The 22,254-nt window shown below is 34.4% G+C and overlaps 2 protein-coding genes across 2 annotated transcripts; both read right to left on the minus strand.

Moving 5' to 3' along the window:
• Nucleotides 1-734: 734 nt before the first annotated feature.
• On the minus strand, nt 735-4,738 carry LOC128178926 (uncharacterized). The gene is made up of 4 exons (XM_052846360.1): nt 4,580-4,738; nt 1,757-1,907; nt 1,455-1,587; nt 735-1,244 (listed from the first exon to the last, which is right to left on the minus strand). The coding sequence occupies exons 1-4, from the start codon at nt 4,580-4,582 to the stop codon at nt 1,079-1,081; spliced, it is 453 nt and encodes a 150-aa protein (XP_052702320.1). The 5' UTR covers nt 4,583-4,738; the 3' UTR covers nt 735-1,078.
• Nucleotides 4,739-17,675: 12,937 nt separating this feature from the next.
• Nucleotides 17,676-18,602, minus strand: LOC128175086 (uncharacterized). Its single transcript, XM_052840498.1, has one exon. It carries the CDS (start codon nt 18,593-18,595, stop codon nt 17,933-17,935), a length of 663 nt encoding a protein of 220 aa, XP_052696458.1. The 5' UTR covers nt 18,596-18,602; the 3' UTR covers nt 17,676-17,932.
• Between the last annotated feature and the right edge of the window lie 3,652 nt (nt 18,603-22,254).

The following is a 22,254-nucleotide window of genomic DNA, read 5'->3' on the forward strand; positions in this document are numbered from 1 at the left end:
AAGAGAAATGTGGTACAAAAATATAGATGTCTGACTGTTGAGTGTAGTTTTGCCTTGTGAAATTTGTGTTGATCTGTACATATATTTGATACCTGAAGTAGCAAGTCAGATTTAAATGGTCAAATCCACAGTAAGAAACTTCAGACATGTGTTCGGTCTGTTACGTACGTTTCCGTGGAATATGAATTATAATAATTGTAATAATATACGGCTATCGAATGCTAAGCGCTGGTAAGTAATTCAGTAAGAAAGTATCATTAGCAGTTTGTCAGACACGCGTCTCTGTGCGTGCCGGTGTTCACCGGAAGCTGAAGGACCTACTTCCTGTATGTAGAATTGTAAAAAATGAAAGTTTTTATTTCTCTATCTTTTTAACACAAATTTGTATACTATTATCGAAGTGAACAAATCCTCATTGATTAGTCGTTTGATCATTAGGGTTTTGATGAATCTATTGGTCTGGGAGATGTGAGAAATGCTCGCATATGAGCGGGTTGAAGAGAGGGGAAATGGCGGATTAATGAGGCTTATGCTTCTTACGCAGCAGACAATGGGGGACGTTATTGATTACCAATAAATACACGACTTCAATTATATCAGACCTATTGAGGCATACCTGCAGATCATTCTCATTTCAGCGATCGAATGATGTTTATATATTGGTCCAATTTAATTTTTTGAATCATGTACGCCTTCATTTTTTTAATTTCTGAATCAATATGACACAACAGAACTAAGAGAAATGATTCTTTTAATCGTTACAATATTTTCCTTCTTTGCTTAAACACGCTGTTGGTACCGTTAATATGGATAAGAATAAAATTGGAATAGCGTATTATGATTGCAACAAAACGTGTCCTTTCTTTTTCACAAAATAGAAAATAAACTACACTGCAAAAATTCCAACAAAAAACAAAATACAGATTGTTGTCATTGTTGTTATTGTTACAGCTTTCACAAATTTCAAGGAACATCTACTTTATTCTATTAACCAAAAGTGTTAAATTTAAATAATATTTGCGTCACATATTAATTAGAAAAAGGCTAATCTAGAGAAGGATCTACAGTCCCCGAGTAATCACTCGTAGCTCTTCTGGCGACACTTGGCAATGACGTTTTCTAGCTTGAGGTCAGTGGCGTCGTTACACTGTATCTCCGTGTGGATTCCCGTCATCTTGGCTTTCAGGGCTTTATTACTACTGGCATACAACATCTTCTGTTTGATTGGAAGACTATCCGTCACCCTTTAGAAAGGCACACAAAATGAGAATAAATAAATCACCGGAATTAATATAACAAGAGAGACAATTCAAACACAATTTCTAATACAATGTTTATTTTGGAAGCATCCATATTCTGTATAAAGAAATTATTATACACAGTGGATGCAAGGGTTATGCCTGTCCACTTCTCTAAATAGAACCACCATATTGGTGGAGGAGACTGAGACTTACCACGTGATAAAGACGACTTTGTCCAGCTCTCGGCTGTCGATCTGGTAATGCACATCGAACACACCGTAACGGCCCTTACCCGCATCTGCTGCTGCAAACAGCTTCCCACAGAACTCATCGTAGGCCTCTTTTACTGAATTATAATGTTCCCTTGTTATTTACGTTTCTAATGAGAGAGAGAGAGAGAGAGAGAGAGAGAGAGAGAGAGAGAGAGAGAGAGAGAGAGAGAGAGAGAGAGAATGAATTATGATTGTTGGAAATGCTCTCATATTGCTGGAAAAGTAAATTTGGTTTACAATTACCGTCTTCGGAGTCATCACGCGGCGCAGCAAAATCTACCACTATTTCCTTGAAGTCGTCGCTTAGTTTGTAAATGATGTACCGGTATTTCTTTTTGGACTGAAGATCCAAGTAAACATTGAGACATTCGTCAGTCAGTGCAACGCCTGAAGCCTGCAAAATCAAGTAAGTCACAAAATTACGTCAGTTTACAGTGCCTCTTGTTGATACATGTACTTATGCCAAGTTATGAAGTGTTTATTTTGATCTTTTACATCCGCTACAGTAGATCCAATTAAGAAGATCATCTTCATACATACTTGCATAGTTTACTAACTTATCATCGTTATAGATTAAAAATCACAAGCATTTTGCTGAACTTTGATTAAATTGCAAATTATATATAAATAGAATTCAACAAACTCTTCCTCGTCCAGAGGTAAAAACAGCCTGCTTCTAGCCTCCCTGAATTCTGTTCAGAATTTCAACAATATCGACCTTTCCATTGTTCTGACCATTTTTTTTTCCTCATTAGTTTAAGTTTTCATTCAATAAATATAATGATATCATGGTGATACAGTAATTAACCTACACATATACATGTACATATGTTTTATAAATGCAGACACGTATACAAATTGTTTATCTACTTCCTGTATAGAATAGAGACACGTGAATTAGGAAAACCAAATGTACATGTATATAATATTTTTAATCTAATGTTGAATACAAAGCATCTTTTTATGACTATGAGGAAGGGGCAAAATTACAGTTTCCCAAAACAGCAACTATTTTCGGGGCACGGCTTAGGACAACTGCTGCTACGATATCAAAGGTATGAACCAATGAAAATTCTCCTGGAGGACACTAATATTACATGTACCATTGTCCAGTAATTATGGGCTTTATTATACATGTACTTGTAACTTTTTCAGCCGAGTCATGGACCGCCTACATGTAGTATTATATAAATAGTGCCTGTTTGGGAGGGTAACAGTTGAAATTGACACCCCGAGAAAACCATTGTCAACCGACGCGAAGCGGAGGTTGACAATGGTTTTCGAGGGGTGTCAATTTCAACTGTTATCCTCCCAAACAGGCACTATTTATTTTGTTATACTGAATGTCTTTTTTAAAATTTTTAAGAAAATTTTACTGCTTTTATATAGGAATAACGTGAATTCTACAGCGAACCGTACGCGCATAATTTTCGCGCATGTAACATTTTTTAATGTTACCCGTTGCCAAGTGCGTTGCTAACGCTGAGGGTAATAGTAAATATTATTAACTGCGTCTTAACCAATCAGATTTCAGTATTTAACATGAAAGTATAACAATATAAAAATAGTGCCTGTTTGGGAGGGTAACAGTTGAAACAGGCACTAATTATTTTGTTATACTGAATGTCTTAATTTTTAAGAAAATTTTAATGCTTTTATATAGGAATAACGTGAATTCTACAGCGAACCGTACGCGCTTAATTTTCGCGCATGTAACAATTTGTAATGTAACCCGTTGCTAAGCGCGTTGTTAACGCTGAGGGTAATAGAACGGATTATGAACTGCATCTTAACCAATCAGATTTCAGTATTTAACATGAAAGTATAACAATATATAAATAGTGCCTGTTTGGGAGGGTAACAGTTGAAATTGACACCCCGAGAAAACCATTGTCAACCGACGCGAAGCGGAGGTTGACAATGGTTTTCGAGGGGTGTCAATTTCAACTGTTATCCTCCCAAACAGGCACTATTTATTTTGTTATACTGAATGTCTTTTTTAAAATTTTTAAGAAAATTTTACTGCTTTTATATAGGAATAACGTGAATTCTACAGCGAACCGTACGCGCATAATTTTCGCGCATGTAATATTTTTTAATGTTACCCGTTGTCAAGTGCGTTGCTAACGCTGAGGGTAATAGTAAATATTATTAACTGCGTCTTAACCAATCAGATTTCAGTATTTAACATGAAAGTATAACAACACGAATTGTTACATGCACGTAAATTATGCGCGTACGGTTCGCAGTAGAATTCAAGTCATTCCAATATAGTATTACCCTAAGTTCACAGTCCTGGCCTTACTGGCATACCCTCTCTTAACTTTTCTGTACGTGAGAGTGGAATTATTCTAGCGATGTGCATAATTTTATTTAATGCATCTCCGCTAGCCAAGGGAGAAGATCCACTGTGTTTCTCTATTCATCAAAGATTCACCCTTAACTATCGAAAATTAATTCAATTGTTTTAAGAGGCAAACTTAAATTGATGTCAAGTTCGAGTTATCGAACGTTCTGAAATGAAAAACGGGGGAAGTCGAGTATTGGGGAAAATAGTATATTTATTGTATGCCGATGGTCAAAGGGGTTTGTGAAGGAAAAAGTCACCAGTATGAAACTTAACTTATCACTTTAAAATCCAGTCTCTTAACTCCAATCCAATTTTCAGTCGGGAATAGATATAAATATACATGTACTGAATAGTTCAAGACAGAAAGACTATCTGTAGAGCTAGCAATTACATCTAGTGACCCCTCCCCTTGAGCAATTTATGAACTTTCTTTTATCCCAGAAAAGGACTGCAGCCAAAACGATATATCATTCGTGTTCAAAAATACAAAAAAGCAAGAAAATCTTTCATTTGACGTTTATATATATGTATATATATATCTAGTACTACGTTAACTTCCGCATACAAAACTCCTATAATGTAGGCGGCTCCCAAGTCAATTCTAATGACTCACATCAGTACAAAGAAAAATACAAGTATTAGTAGAAAAAAAAATGATTACAAGTTTTGCATTAAAAACATCGCTTGAAAAGTTAAGTTATAAGAAAAAAACCTACCATTTTACAACAGATTTACGATATGGTCCTTGCACAGCAAAGCAGTTTTCACACAGGAAGTGAATAGTTTCCTGTTGAAAAAGGACTCATATATCCTTGCGTTAAATATCCTTATTTAGAAGTCGCTTTCTCAACAAGGAAACTCGGATGAGTCCCGCTGTTTTATTCACTGTCTCGTTGTATTTAATGGCTGGGATAAAGGGTCTGTTTATCGTGTCCATTTCCTCTACACGCACTGGGAGAGAGAGAGAGAGAGAGAGAGAGAGAGAGAGAGAGAGAGAGAGAGAGAGAGAGAGAGAGAGATTTGTATGGGGGTCTGCTTTAAGCAATTCTTACTGTAGAAGTGCAGAACTGGTACTTTTTAAAGTTGCAGAATAGCCATATAACACACATCCATGAAGTATTCCCAAATGTGATGTTCTCACATCATGCGTATGACCTCGGGAGGTTTGTGTAATTAAGCAATATAAACTTACATAATTTACATATTTTTTTTAAATATACGCTAAAAAAACGCCAAAAAATAGAAAAAGAGAAAGGAAAAAGCAACACAATCCATATCGATGATCTCAATCTCCATGAGAAAATACTTTTTCAGGCAATTCAATGTTGGTGTCTGGGAATATGTGTCTACTGGTCAATAAAATTAAATGGAACTTAGTTTTTTTTTTACCAGTTTGATCCAAGTTTATAATAAATTGTTATATCCTGTGTTCATTTAGGTCAGTCCTGATTTGGTAATAAATATAAGCTATCCTATTTAAAGTTGAATAACCGAAAGGTGATTCATGACGTAACATGTACCCACAATGACAGATATTATACATACATAATGTCCTGATTGACGTTACTCAAACCTGTTACAACATCCTTTTTTTTAGGGGTCATTTAGATTTATGAGGGAAGAAATTAATATTATCAGCTATAAGTGTAAATGTAAACAGTCATGTATACGTGCAGATTAAAAAGCCTTCATTATTTTTTAACGACAGAAGGGAGGGTTCTCAAATTACATGTATACATACCTGTCTCGTTGAAACAATATATGAAAGTGCTTCTCAAATCTTTCCTACAGATGGATGGCGGGGGAGGGGGGGGGGGGGGTTCTCCTGTACGGTTAAACCCCGAATTGGCAATATGCTGTTTCTTTCTCTTGGGGGAGGGGGTGTTCCATCATCTTAATAACCCTCTAAATCCAAATACATCACTGGTTGCCTTCCAGCTGTTAGTAATAACGGTCGTCATGCGCGGATCAAAAATTTTTTTCCGGGGGGAGGGGATCTGAGGGATATCTATGTTTCCCGGAGGGGTGTGTGAGGCCTACTTTTTTGGTAATTTTACTATGTAAATTTAAGAAAATTTGAATTTTCCAAGGGAGACCTTCCTCCCCCTCTAGACCCGCACATAGTCTTGTAAACTGTGTAAACATCTTAAGTTTTATAAATTGTTGCTCTTACGGTTGGGTGAAAATACTATGACCGGTAGAAATACACAAGTCTACACGATCTATGCAGCCGGCATGGACAATACAAGGTCCAGTCTCCAACTGAAGATCAATGTGAATAACGACCACTTTATAAGCAAGACATACATAAGTGAATAAATAGAGTTACTCTCGATTCAATTCATTTATTTCAATCTCAACACCATTGCACAATTGTACACAGAGATTATAATGATACAATATGAGGTATTTCTTACTAATTAACAATGCATGCGTAAAAGAGAGAGAGAGAGAGAGCCATATACAACTCTGACTCGTTAATACAAATGTGAAGTATGGGGGTTCTAACCTGGGGAGCATTTTTTATTTATTTTTCTAACAAAAGCACATAATTTCCCCAAAGAACAGTGTTTGGTACTTGCCATTTTAAATTTAAAACTAATAGCATTTTTAATTTTTATATTTGTATTTGATAAGCATTGATTGCGTTCTTGCTGCAACGAGTTACAGCTAAGTATGTAGTGAAATCCATCTATTTCGCGCTTATTGCAATGAGCACAGAATCTTTCATGTCTAGGAATATTTGCCCAACGTCCACTTTCAATGGGTAGATGGTGATTACATGTTCGAAATCTACAAAAAATAATTGCATCTTTTTTGATAATGTATCAAAATAATGTTCAAATTTTAACTCTTCTTTATAAATTCTATAATTTAGAGCTTTTGGGGATAACTGCAGAATAGATTGCCAATTTTGTTTGAATTGGTCTATCAACGTGAGATTTATTTTTGCCTTTAGCCATTGTGAGTTATGTATAGTTTGATTAATCCATAAATAAGATAAACCGCAATTATTTAGAATATGTTTGATTTTTTCATCCCAAGGAATTTTCTCCCTAAATTCGTGGTTCATGCAAATTCCTAGATCATATCTTTGCAATTTTTGTATCTTTTCCGGTAAGTATTCTTGACCAATAAAAAATAATGCGTGTTTTAATTTGAATTTCAAGTGGGTATCGACCAAGTTTACCATATATCATGAAATCTGGAGTTGATTGTTTTAAATGGAGTGGTAGTTTACAAAATTTGAGATGATTTCTTTCTATAATTACAATATTTGAAAACCCCCAGACTTCACATCCATATAACAGTATAGGTTTGACAATTTTGTCAAAATAAATCTAGTTGACACTGTCTGATAGGTTATGAAATCTCCCCTTTTTAGCACTTCATATAATGCTTTTGTAGCTTTTTCGGCTAATTTCTGTATTGCAATTTTAAAAGACCCTGTTATGCTAAACACTATTACCAAATAGTTAAAATCAGTAACGACTTCAATAAATTTATCGTTATATTTTATCTGCATGTTTTCTTTCTGCCTACCTTTGCTAAATATTATTATTTTAGATTTATCGATATTCATTTTCAGGTTCTATTTTATGCAATAAGTATGAAAGCAATCTATCTCTCTTTGCAATTCCTTGGGAGATTCAGCTAACAGTACAGTGTCGTCTGCATATAATATAGCAAATAATTTGAAAAAAATATCTAACTTATTTTCTAACATGTCAGTTATAGTTGGTAAACCGTGAACATGAAACTCAATTAAAAAGTCATGTAAATCATTAAGGTACATAGAGAATAAGAAGGCTGACATATTTTCACCTTGCCTCACTCCGTGTTCACAATGAAAAAAAGTAGAGGTTTCATTATTATAAACAATTCTTGACTGTACATATTGAAAATAATATTAAACATTTTGCCACAAATATTATGGGATAATAGTTTAAACCACAATGCTTTTCGCCATACGTTATCAAACGCTTTTTAGAAATCTACAAACATACAATAGAGCTTTTTCTTCAATCTTAAAAGTTAGAATAGAATATAAAATATTTTCAATGGTTGAATATTCTTTTCTAAAACCTGTTTGGTTTTCATGTAATACATTAAATTCATCTGAAAATGTCGTTCGTTAAGAATGGAGGTAAAAAGTTTTCCAATACAGCATAGTATAGTAATTGGTCTGTAATTTTGTGGGTTGGTTTTAACACCCTTGTTTTGTATATTGGTATAATATTTCCCTCCAACCAAATAGAGGGAATCTTACCAGACAAAAAAACTAAATTGAACAACTTTTCATAACCTGGCAACATTAACTGCTGTGTTGCTTTAATATATTCGTTTCTTATCCCATCTTCCCCACTGGCTTTATTATTTTTTAAATTCTTAATTGTTTTTTTTTATTTCATCTTGGGTAATATAACTATTTAGATCGTGATTAAAATCTTCATACTGTAAATTAGCAATTTCAGTATCAACCATGTGATTATTTTCATCACTTATTTCGGGATACCGGTCTAGTCTCTGAAATACTGATAAAGATTATCAATACCAATTGATTTTTGCAATTTTTATTTTTGTTATACTTTTATTACTTTCCAATATTCTTCAGGATTTTTTGTTTTTAGTATCTTTCAAATGTTTACTAATTTTGTTTCTGTACTTCAGCTGCTCTTTATCAATGATTTTTTTGTAGTTTTTTTTTCATTTTCTTTATATTTTTTAAGCGCATTTACGATATTTTGTACGAGCTTTTTGACATACTTTTGTAAACCAAGGTTTTGAATTGGTATGCATTTTTGAGATTTGATTTTTCCACCAACAATACTTGAGCCTATGGCAATTTGAGCAGCATCTATTTAATTATACATTATTAAGGATTTCGACAATATCATTAATAACAACATCCGTGGTATTTTCAACACAACTGCTATCTAACAATAATAAAAGTTTGCTAAGGTAGCAAGGGACAGTTTCGAATAAAGTACCGTCAATATTTTTGTAAAATTGAGAGTTGCTGTACTTGAAGGCTTATGAGTGTTGCTAAAATTCATGAAATGATTTTTAATGATTATCATTAGTTAGAGGGGTGTCTCTTGTTGAAATTGATAGCGAGCGCAGCGAGGCGGCGCGAAGCGCCGCTCGCGTAGCGAGCTCCATAGACAACGTGTACGAACGGAGGAAATTCGAGTTGAAATCTGCACATTGTTCAAAGAAAATTTTGTGGACCCGCGTGAAAACGTTCTACTATCCCAGTGATCCTTTGCAGTGCATAGCAACATGGCGGAACAGGAAGCGTTTCTAAGGAAAATTCTTACCTGTAAATCGCATACATCATTTTCATTTAACAATAAAAAATCCGTTTAAAACCATTAAAGTAAACAACACATATGCTTACGTAAAAAACTGTACCTATGACGTCATTTCCTTCCCCGAATTTGTCCGACAGTTTACGAAAACTGTCGAGCGCAAAAAGATAACTATTACGTCACAGTGATCTCGCGTTTTATATCCCTGCGATACATTTAGAGGTGGATCAAGCATCTGTACTGAATGTAACGTGTAGGAAGTACTCAGTATATAGGGAGTCACCGTTAATACTGATACTGCGCTCGCTATTAACGGTGACTCTTTGGCTGATTAGTTTTGTTTTGATGATTTTTTTTTTGCTCAGTAAATACACATGCAAGTTCCATGCTAAATTTATTGTCATATTGATCTAATCATTGTATACGTTAGGTAGGTGACAAAAATTATTAAAAAAGAAAAGTCTAATCGTTATTAGATCTACGTGTAGCCACGTCATTTTGTAATGAATAAATAAAAGAAAAAAAATAAACTGTAAAAATATCTACATGTATTTGTTATAGTTGCATATGTGGTCAAACCTTTCAATAATATTGGAGATCACACACTAAAAAGAGGGGGAGGGCACATATGTCTACAACGCTTATATAGCGTACAAAAATTAAAAAGATTAAAAACAAAATTGATGTCACACAGGAAAATAATTAAAACACCGGTAACAACAAGGAACAAAATGAGAAATAACACAGACACACAATTTATTGATTTTAATGATCATTATTAAAAGGTAAAGTAGAGATAAAAAATTTAAAAAAACCGGCTTTGTGTTTATCAAAATATTTTAATAAGTCTGTTTAACATTTTATTAATGCTCAGTGGTATTTTTTTGTGTAAGTGTATAAGCCTAGAAAGGGACCATTGGAATAAAAGTTTGATATCTTCCGGTTCCTTGCGGTTGTAAAAGTTTTCGAGACAAAGCCAAATTTTTTTTGGTTTGGTTAAGTCCACGGGTTGCATTTAACAATGATGACATATGTGTGGCTCCTTCTGCGCTCGCCCCAACGGTCACACCGTAAAACATAATATGTAAACGGTGTGACCGTTGGACCGAGCGCAGATATAACACAGTGCAGTTTGATTTTTGTAGATCAAAATTTATTTGAACGCACTCAGTAAGATCCGCCTGGTTGCCTACGCAAATCATTAGCTAAAGTTTAAGTAAACGTCGCGTGCTCAGTCTACACAATATTATGACGTCATGTTTCAGACGTAAAACATACACGTTTTGTCTTCGGAAATAGCCGAAGAAGGTAACGTTATTCCGAACTTTTTTAAAATTTCTTCTTTCATTGTTTATCAATTTAATTCAAATAAATAACGCGGTAATAAAATCGAATACTTTATTCAGTATCTAAAAGTTCAGTTCTTGATGGTAATGTTTTTATTTTCCATCTGATAATTTGATAAGATATACATAGAACTAGTCGTGTTTCTTGATTGAAGCACTTTTGAAGCTTATCTGGTGTCCTCTTTTATTTCTTTTAATTCAAATTACCTATTATTGAAACACTAGAAAATTTTAATCGAGTTTAGGGGCAATAAACATCGATAAGTACCAGTCAATCAATGATCGAACTAACTTTTAAAAAACAAAATGGCTGCCAATATGGCGGCGCCCAGGGCTGGAAGAAAATTTTTTTGGCCTTAGTACCCCTGATTAAACTTTCATTTTTCACTGATTTTCTTATATATACGTGTTACTATTAATCCTCGCTTCGCGAGGCGGGCTTCGCCCACCTCTCGCTGCGCTCGGTATTATGCAATATGTATGCCCCTTATGTTAGGTAGCTAAACACAGTTTCGTATAAAATCCTGGGGGTTTTTCTCTGAGGAAAAGCATGATGGGTAGGGATTTTCCTGCTATTTTTATGTGGTATACATGAAAATCAAATTTTTAATCTCTCAGTTGCATAATATAGTGAATTATCTTTCGAATACATGAAAAAAGTATGTAGAAAAATTTTAAAAATTAATTTTGTGAGACTCTAAAATAAAGGGCGGTAACTCCAAAAACATCCCGATTTTACACATGCAGAATTTCATGAATTTTTTTGCGGGTAACATAGCTCTTTAAAAAGCTGGCGAATGTACCCTGAAAATACTATGAAATGATGCCTAAGGACTTGTTCTTGAAAATGTACAGAAATAAAAATGGCTGATTTGGTTGCATTCTGCTTTTAGGGGGAGCCTAAAATGCATGGGTGTACTGCATTTAGAGGCATCCTTTTGTCTATTTTCCGCATGTTTTGAGTGCCAGATAAATTCTAGCATTAAGTTACATGTGCATTATTTTTAAATATTTACAAAATTCACGATTTTATCTTTCTATTGATATATAAATATATATGTAACATATTTTAACAATTTAATTTTATGGGGGTCAGTTTTGCTTGCCCCTCATCTGAAAACGTCCTTATAACGTTACATATAAAACTGTGTTTTGCACCTTTAGGTACATGAGAATCAGAAGTAAAATGCGAAACCTGCGGCTATGACTGTTGTGCTGACTTTACACAGTGAAATTGCAAGTTACAGACGGGAGGTAAAATAACACGAAAAGTAGGTGGATGGGACATTGAAAACTATACACCGGTAAGTTTGTGACATGTGATAGTGCAGGGACGTATATACTATACTTAGTATATACGTCCCTGGATAGTGCAACATGCACGCGGTACGGAAGGCCAACCCTCTGCAGGGAATTAGCGGGGGGAGGGCTAAAAAGCTGAAAAATCATGAAAAATTAGCAAAATATGAAAGGGTCAGTATGTAGACAATTTTACAGGTTTTGATTAGTAATTTTCTTCAGAAATTGGTGATTGGCCTTATAAAGAGTGAATTAAAGGTATTTGTGCTGAATGGGAACTGAGGAAATTCTAGTTACAGAGTTCCGAAGACATGCATCCCTTGGCTACAATTGTATAAAAAAAACTGTCCCCTGCCACCTAAGATGTTCGGTATCAATAGATTGTACATATTTTTTCTTTAGAAGGATCCCATGGTTTGGTTTTTTTCTAAACAATCAATGCAACCTTTAATTTGTATTTCGCTGTAGATTTAAATACAATATAATAGGTGTATGACAATCAGAAAAAAGTTTGCTTTGTTCAAGAACTCTCATATTCGACATATATTTATAAGTAGAATAATCACGAAGAAAGTAATCAACGGTTCTCGAACCTTTACATGTTAGCCTCCCTGATAAATTATCACCAATGCGCCCATTTACAAGTAGCATCTTGTTTGCTTTACACATTTTTAATAGCATTGTTTTACCATATGCATTTTGATGTTTGTCTTCGTTGTTTCTTTCAGTTTCATTGCTTAAAAATGTCAGGTCATCTACCATCTACCAAAATTTCATCAAATTGGTCATTTTTGGCATTTTCAATATTAAAATATTCTCTTGACATAATAGATAATTTATTAAAAGGATTACTCAGGATTAATAATTGATTTCATTACAGGTGGCACCTTAATGTCCGGCGGCCTAGGTCTAATTAGAAATAATTAGCACTAAATCAATTTCAAGTTCAGTTTATTCGCTCAAACCAAATAATTTGGTACAAGAGGAACATACAATGTATATATAATACACATAAATACAAATCGTCAGAGGTACATTTTCATACAGGGAAAAAATATAAATAAAAAAGGACAGACTATAAATCACTACTTATGTAAGATTTTGGTATAAAGGAACAAAATAGGAAAACAACAAAGAGGAGCAAACAGCATCAAAAATATTTGAAATAAATACACACAATTTTCTTAGCGATTTACAATTGCAATTAGTCATAAGTTCAGAGAACTTAAAAAAATTTGGTCTTTTCCAATATTTTGTGTTTATGTATTTTTTTCCTTATTTCTTCTAGGGCCGAACATTTTAATATATAATGAAATTTATCACCAATGAGACCTTTATTACACAAAAGACATAGCCTTTCATTCAAAGGAATGTTATACCATCTGCCTGTCTCTACAGGGAAACGATGGTTTGATGTACGAAATTTAATGAATTTTTTTCTTAGTTTTACAGGTAAAATATCAAGATATTTCTCAAAGCCAAAACATGGTTTTAAGATTTTATACACATGACCTCTGGAAGAACAATTTATATCATTGGACCATATTTGCATAAATTGGTCGTTTAATCTTTGGTTTACAGTAGCAGATTACCATTCTATATTGACAAAATTATGGTTCTGCCAGACATATTGTAGCCAGTACATGTTCAAAATTCGTTGAATACAATATATCCATGGGCTTTTACAATCGCTATTAAAATGTTGTAAAAATGAATATCTGTCCACTGTATGTACAATTTTGTTCTCATGGTTTATTAGCATTTTTCCCAAATATGTAATTATTATTGTTTAAACATTAATATACAACGGGTAGCGCCCTGTTTCTCCATATATCATAAAATTTGGTATTGTTTATTCTTAAATTAAGTACTGTTTTCATATGTACACGTTCAACAATATATAGATTTTCAAAGCCCCAAATTTCGCAGCCGTACAATAAAACTGGTAAAACAACCTTACTGAAAATCTTTTGAACAACTGTACCAACACTTTTTGGAGAGATGTTCTGAAGTCATGGCTTATTGTATTGAATACACATTTTAACCAAAGTCGAATTTCAAATGATTACATAACATATGTTCCAGTTTGGTTTAATTCTAAAATTAAGGTGGATAATAAGCCTGTGTTTTATAAAGACTGGTACAGAAGAGGTGTTAAAATTGTGAAAGACTTTTTATATGAAAATGGATCATTTCTATCAAAATCTGATTTTGAAAAGAAATTCAATTTTGAAAAATGTTTTATGCAATACAACAGTATGATCAGTGCTGTAGCAAAGTTTGTAAAAGGTTCAAAGTTCTGTAAGGAAACCTACAGCCATAGCATTGGTCCTTTTGTTCCTTTTCATTGTGTTGAAATTCTTTTATACAAGAAATGTACCAAGCATATTTACAAACTAATTAATACTAATACAGTAGGTATTTTACCAACATCAATTAGAAGATGGAATTCCACTATTGTACAAAGAGGATACCCTGAATTAATTTTACAGGATGTGTTTAAAATATGTTTCAAGGTCACTAAAGACTCTTCTATACAATGGTTACAATATAGAACATTACATAGACTTCTTCCAGTTAAAGCATACTTGAAAAAGCTAAAATTAGTTGATAATGATACTTGTACTTTCTGCAAGAGTGAAGTTGAAACCATTGAACATATTTTCACATCTTGTCCTACTGTACTTGCTATCTGGAATAGTTTGAGTATGCATATTTACAATACTGTCTCGAAGAGAGTTGGTTTTAATGTAATCAATATATTATTCGGAGAGGCTCCTCTCTCAAAGTCAAATACAGTCATTAACTTTCTAATTTTATTTACCAAACAGTATATTTTTCAATGTCTTTGTAATAAAAAAAACCCCAAACATTGCTGGACTAATGTGTCATTTACTTTATAGTAATGAAATTGAAAGTTGTCTAGCAATTAGAAATTCTTTTTTTTACGAACAGAATACAATATGGTCTGAATGGAAAAATCTTTTCTGTAATGTTTAATATATACAAGATCTAGAGCAGAAGTCATACAGGTTTTTTTCCTGATTGTATCAACTTTATAGTATAATTACTTATAATCTGTGGTGTGTTTGTGTATGTATGAATGTGAAAATTGTAATTACAAAAAATTGCAAATAAAAAAAAAAACAAAACAAAAAAAAAAACCTTATTAAACAAATCAAATTGCCTATTTACTGGTGAATTAAAATTTCTAATTTTTCTTATAACACCATACATGGCCTTTTGAAATGCTTTTTTGCTTTCGTAAATGAACCAGTTCTTGACAGAACGATACCCAGGTATATGAATTCTTTAACATTTTCAATAACTTCTCCTTTATAATAAAAAAAGCTTTTTCGATGTTGCACCTTTGGAGAAAACCATTATTTTGTTTTATTAACATTAACATTAAGTTTCCACCGAGTACAATATGTATAAAATTCGTTGAGGACCTTTGAAAGTCTTCCATAGATTCCGCCATTATGACGGTATCGTCAGCGTAAAATAAAATAAGAAGTTTCAAATGTAATGATAACTCGTTTACGATTTCATTACTTATGCGTTGCAAACCAAAAATGTTATTTTCCAAAAAAAAAGTTTTCTAGGTCGTTGATGTACAAGGAGAATAAAAAAGGGGAAAGGTTTTTCTCCTTGTCTTACACCTACGTTACATTAAAAAAAAAATAGAGGCAATACCATTTAATTTTACTAGTGACTTTATACCCATGTACATGTTTTTAATACATAACTTGAACTTGAACTAAACAAAATTACTCAGTGGAAGCATGCATGGATCGATGAGGCTATGTTTTAAAGAACGAATTTTAATTTTCACTGCTGATCATAAATTCACAAACAGAACGTTTATTATTTAAGAAGAAATTTCAGTCTTTTTCTTTGATCTTGTGCATGTTTATCACTTGAAATTAAATAATTTCATTTTATTTTAGGAATGCACATGCGTGTATCATTCAAATAATTGCATGTAAGCTCGAAAGCGGAAGATAAACAATCAAATTTTTAAATTGTTTTTGTTATATTAAGAAATATTAAGGAATTAGGAAAGGATATTCAATCACGTATTATCTTCATTCAAAAACAGGGGGAATTCTCAAAATCTTGAAGGAAAATCCTAATCCGTGGTGAGGGGGTGGGGGTTGAGTGCGGGTAGTTTTCATTGTAACTTCAACTCAATCCAATTAAAATCCCTTATTTTCAGTGTCATATATTACATGCTCCAACAAAAGTGGAGGGTAGGGGGCACCCATTTTTAACACAACGTACTACGCACGCTACCCCCACGGCACGGATTGGAATTTTCATGATTTTGGGAATTGCCTTTTTCTTTTTTTTGCTTATCAAGTTATTTTGCCCCCACCCCCCTTTAAAAAAACGATGCTAAGTGCCTGCTGGCATCCTGCAGTCGTCAAGACCTTGGACTTTCAGTAGGATGTAACGATCTATATTTCTTGCGTCAAAAATCAAAACAAGTTAAAATGACGCTGGTTTGAAGCGAAATATACACCGATTGCGTAGTCATTGCTCAAAAGCCAGACAGTGTTGATTTCAAAGAGCCATGCCTGAGTGGCCTACAATGAAATTGACAGGCCTACGTCACATTGCCGTTTGACTCAACTACCCGGGCCAAAGTCCAAGCTCTTGTTATAGAACCATTTTAACAAGGTCTTGGACTTTCAGTAAGACGTAACTATCTATTTCTTGCGTCTAAACAATGACGCTGGTTTCAAGTGAAATATACACCGATTGCGTAGTCTTAGCTCAAAAGCCAGACAAATGTTGCTGATTTCAAAAAGCAATGACCGAGTGGCCAACAATGAAACAGACAGGCCTACGTCACATTGCTGTTAGACACCAACTACCTTAAGTCCAAGCACTTGATTACCGTCTTCCTTGGAAGACGGTATAAAGAGTTGAAATAATTTTTTGTCTCCGGGTTGTGCACTTCCTTTCCTTTGTGATTGGTTGAAAACACATGATGTGAAAATTTACATTTATTTCATTGGTTGAAATACTGTTCGGCGCAAGGGAGATAATTTTTCTAATATTAACAAACGTAGATTTCAAATCTTAAAAAGTGAGAAAACGAAAAAGCACAAATTGCTATGAATATGAAATTCAGCCTTTGGTTTTCAGGCCCAACTAGTTGAAAGTAACATTCTACAATATCTATTGAAATTATTTGTTTTTCTTTTAGCATTGTTCAAATATTTATACCAAAATGTAAAAAAAAAAATTGATGCGGTATGCCTAATATCGGTAAAGTTATTTGCATCTTAGATAGATAAATGCAGTGGTATATCTTTGATTTTATCTAAATATTATCAATTCGGTTTTGGTGAGGTTTTTCCAATAGCGTCACGTTCAGTTTTGACAGCTGCATCAAGCATAACAAAGCCCGTCCCCAACCACAAAACTTTCTTATTGGTAGATTTAGGTTACTGCTGATTGGCTGCTTGAGCATACTTAATTATGCACGATATGTCAACAATTTACCAGACAATGAAATAACGAAACACAACAACTGTAAATATATATTTAATTACCACTCTTCGTACATGAAACGTTAGTTAACGCCTCTTCTTTTGCGGCACAGATTCATCTGAAATAAAAATGATTAATAATTACCAATTAACTTGGGTTTGTCAAAATTATTTATTTTTCGTTTGTGTATAAAAAATGCAACAAAATACATCTTTCTGATTCAATCAGCAGTTATTGTACTGCATGCACCTTTATTTTGTAAATAATAAATGTTTTCTTAAATAACTTTCTTTAAAAATACATATTTTTGAAGCATTTACTAACCCCAGAGACATGATACTCTAGGACTTGGAGGCCTTCCCAGTGCTGCTGATGGGAATCGAACAGAATTTGCCTCCAAAATAGGTCGAGCAGGGTTTTTAACCTAGCATTTGGGCGTCCGCTGTCGAAATTGTTTATAATCATTTGAAAGGTTTTGGCAACCAATTCGACATTATCCGGAACTTTGCCTTGAAAATATTTTTCCAGTTTCGCAGTGTCAATATTAACAAGACCCGATCTTGGTACATAGTTTCCATTCGATGTTTTCAGCAGGTATTTTTCTTTATTACTATTGATCAAATGGCCTCTTATCTTCTGCATGGCTAAAAGAATTTTGACAGAATCGATTGCCTTCTGCTTCATCTCTAAATCCAACGTTTTTTTCTCGCAAATTTTTCTCTAGTCGTTTTAGATGATCATTCGCACCTTCCAGGATAGACTTCTCTTCCGGGTGTTTACTTACATCCCCACACTGCTGGCTTGTCACGCATTTTTCAATATGGCACTGTCGCGCGGTATGGTCAAGTCGCAAGTGACAATTTCCACATTGTTTACCATTGCCAATGGTTTGAGCGGGGGCCCTACAATATTTTTCCTGCATTCTCTGCACATACTCCCTCGCGCTCTCAACTTCTGTCTGAAGTTCTTTCATGTCGTCATGCAACTCGTTTATCGACTGTTCGATTGATGATCGATAAGTAAATAGATCGAGAACTTCATCCCCACATGTATCACTTCCCGGATTAGTATCTGTAGGTGTCTGTGTCGGAGAAGTCAACTCCTTGCGAGCAGGCGTTTCTCCGGATCGCGGAATACCAATGGTAGGTGACTGGAAATGTCCTGGGGGAAGTTCCTTCGGATACTTTGATATTAACAACAGGAACTTCATCAGAACTTGATGTGCGAACGGTTCTGAGAAATTTTGAGAAATTGGCTTGAGAAATGTTGACATAATCCCCTTCTTTGTCCTTGTATGACATTCGCGGAGTCGGCATCCGGCTGATGTATTTAATCTGAGACTGTATGACAGCTTCCAGTCCGATGTATCCAAGGGACATCAGCTCAGTAAATTCTATAGAAATGGGCGAGACACGATTTTCATTATAATACAAATAATGAATCTTTAAATAGATCTCATCACCTGCATTCGGTACTGCTTTCGAGAACGCCATAATTTTTACAAATAGTGTCCGAATGAATGCTAAAATCTCGTGCACAATCTGATTGACCAACCAAATTACAATAAAGTTCCCGCTATATTGTAGAGATTCCATAAATAAAACCTGACCTTTAACCTTTATTGCAAACTTGCAGGTATAGTAAGAGAACGAGGGCGAGGTGAGAGATTTTTCATTAGCAAACCTTAGATATTTATCTTTGATTATAACAGTAATTAAACACAGGCCACATGGTCATCTCCGACATCTTTTTGTCTGTCGTTAAGTTGATTATCATTAAAGGCGATTTTTAGATAGATCATGACCGCCTTTTATTACATGACGTCATGTCATGAATTTAGGCAATGACAAAGCCTCCATTCTAGGCACTTGGTATCATTTTTGAAATTTGGGGGGAGGGGGGGGGGGGCAGACTCATCCGGAAAATCTTGACAAGCCAAAAAACGAGAGGGAAATTCGAGAATTCGAGAATTATGAAATCCGGGAGGGGGGGGGGGGGGTGCGCAGTACCTATGACTTCAATTTCACTCACTTCAGTTTTTGTGATATGATCCTAAAAGGTGAGGTGGCAAAAAAGTCAGATGCGAGAAAAAAGTTTCTTTTTTGGGGGGGGTGGGGGTGGGGGCGCTAGCTTATTATAACTGAAAGAATTTATATCAATAAATTATTACATCGTCGCAGATCACGACCAATATATACTATCCTCTTCTATTTTATGTTATTTCAGATACACAAAAAAATGATTATATGCGATTTGCATAAAAAGTATTTATTAATCAAGTATGTATTTCAGCAGTTCTTATTAGAATGAGGAAATCGCTACAATTTCTACATCTGATGTGTTTATTTTTCTAGCAAGATTTGAAGAAAAAAATGTCTGCCAGTTTGACATAAATATAATACAATAAGACAGGCGAAAATCTGGGAATTCTTTGGACACGGACATATAAAAATATTTTAAAACAAAAAACAGATATTATTGTTACATTATATATGGGATACATATAATACATGTAGGTGTTGACGGTAACATTTCCTGTACGATTCCCCTTTTATCAACTGTATATTCTTATCAACTTTATAACATTTGATTTTAAAGGCATGTTAACAGTCAACAGAAGAACTAATGCAGGAAGGGTGTATGAGAAGGGAATTCCAACGGGAATTGACTATCGGAGAAGTATAATAGGCTATTTGGAAAGCAATGGTGCGCGGCTTGGAGAATACTCTTTACCCCGAGGATTGCCAAAAACCGCATCTCGACAGTTTAGAGTAAGCCCTACCACAATTACTAAATACTGGACTTATTATTGTAATGAAGGGTGCGTAAAAGTACCAGTTCAAACTAACCGAGGAAGAAAAAAAGAAAGTGTTGGAAGAAGATTTGGAGTACGTCCGTTTTTTGAAGCATGTTAGACCATCAATGCCCTTGACAACTGTTAGAGACGAACTATTGAAGAATTCAAATTCTATAGAGACCGTGGCTTTAAGTACCATTTCTGTAACACTGAAAAAGGACTTGAATATGACCCATGAACGAATATCAAAAATAAATAAAAACCGATTCACTCCACAGAATATGAATTATACGCAGCATTATATCAATCATATCAATCAGAAAGATCCATTCACTCTAAAATTCATGGATGAAATGGGAATTAAACTTACGGATGGGCAAAATAATTACGGTCATTCAGTTAAGGGCCGTCCATGCATAGAATTAACTCGGTACAATCCTCATGCAAATGCACTGTAAATGCAGTAGTTGGAATGAGTGGGGTTAAATATGTAAAAATCTTCGATGGACCTTCAAATGGTACGGAATATGTTCAGTTCATTGCAGAGGCCGCACAAAGCTTTACAGACGAGGGTGAACCTGTTTTCCAGGGGATGTCTTGATAGCTGACAACGCAGCAATTCACCATAACAGGGCAGAGAGGGAGCTTCGCAACTTTTTGCCAACAGTGGGTGTCGAATATTTTTTTCTACCAACATATTCTCCTGACCTCAACCCTGTTGAAATTGTGTTTCGCAAAATAAAGAAAATTATGAAAGGAGATAAATACATCACACTATAAAGTCGCCGTTTACGAGGCCTTCAAGGAGATAACATCAGCTGACACTTTGTCGTTTTTCACAAATACAGAGTACATAAACTACTGATTAAATAAAACTAAATACTGTATTGTTTCTCTTTCTCTCTCTCTCTCAAATGCAAAAGTAAAAATTCTTATTTGTACTCTAGATAGAAAAAGGCTTCTTTAAGGAGTTAGTATCTCGGAGGAAAAGGTGTTTCCCCTACTGTAGTACCCTTTTTAAACGATGTTCTTTGTTTTACTAGATCTTATCATCTTTTCATTTGTCTCTGAATTTTCTTTAAACACCATTCTGAACCCCATATAAAGGCGTGTTTACATATGACGATTCTTGATCCGCTTTCCGATGTCGGTTATACTCTGTCCCAAGATATTTTGGATTCACGTTTGGCTTAATTGTTTGATATTTATAAATACCTCAGGATCCAAACGATGTTCATTCGAAAGTATGAAAAATTTCCAAGATTTCTTAGTCAAAACGCCCCTGTTAGCTTATCAGGTTTCAATACAATGCTAAAAAATGTGATGTCTACGGAGATTTTGCATTGCAGCAAGCCCGGATGATAACGTTGAAATATTGCGCGATGTATTCCGAGTGTATTCCGAATGGAGAAAAGATGTAAACATTCCCCATTATAAATCTCCGTAAGGAATCTGTTTTCGTTCCTGTGAATTTTTCCGAGTGAAAGATGATAACGTGTCAATGAAATTATCTTGGAAAATATCCCTTTCAACTATTTCAATTGCACTTCTTTCACAGGTAAGTGTATTTTTATTAAAAATCGTCCAAACGTGAATCCAAAATATCTTGGGACAGAGTATAGACTATAATCATGATTGTTTATTAGGAGAAATTTTGCGACATTAATTTTACTTATATGAATAGTAGTTCAGTGAATGAAGATTTTTTTAATGGATTATTTCTTCAATGTGGTACGATATGTTAATCTGTTCAAAAGTAGCGTATATATTTCGTGCGCCGTAAATTGCAAGTTTCTCGTAAGTATCTTATAAATGCACTGTATCTATATATCATAGTATAACCCAAATTTTCTTCGTAGAGCTACAGCTATAAGCACCGTATGTATGTTTTGTCACACTTTCAAAAATACCATCTCTGCCAAGTTCAGTGTTGTTTTGTCCGTGCATACATATAATTAGTCTGCACCAGCAGCCAATCAGCGGTAAGCTGATTCCACCAATGAGAAAGTTTGTGGTTAAGGAGCGGGTATTGTTTATGCATGACGTAGCTGACAGACTTGAATGTGACGCTATCGGAAAAACCACATCAAAATCGAACAGAAAATAATGCGAGTCCACGACCCTACCTAAGATCT

The sequence above is a fragment of the Crassostrea angulata genome, chromosome 3 (assembly GCF_025612915.1).
Source record: "Crassostrea angulata isolate pt1a10 chromosome 3, ASM2561291v2, whole genome shotgun sequence".
Lineage (NCBI taxonomy): Eukaryota > Metazoa > Mollusca > Bivalvia > Ostreida > Ostreidae > Magallana > Magallana angulata.

Excerpts from the sequence above, each read along its gene's own strand:
- LOC128178926 (XM_052846360.1), bottom strand. Across the intron at positions 1,588-1,756 it reads GCGTGATGACTCCGAAGACG|TAAAAGAGGCCTACGATGAG; the intron begins GTAATTGTAAAC and ends ATTATAATTCAG. Across the intron at positions 1,245-1,454 it reads AAAGTCGTCTTTATCACGTG|GGTGACGGATAGTCTTCCAA; the intron begins GTAAGTCTCAGT and ends GCCTTTCTAAAG.
- LOC128175086 (XM_052840498.1), bottom strand. The coding sequence starts at position 18,595 with ATGTCAACATTTCTCAAGCCAATTTCTCAAAATTTCTCAGAACCGTTC.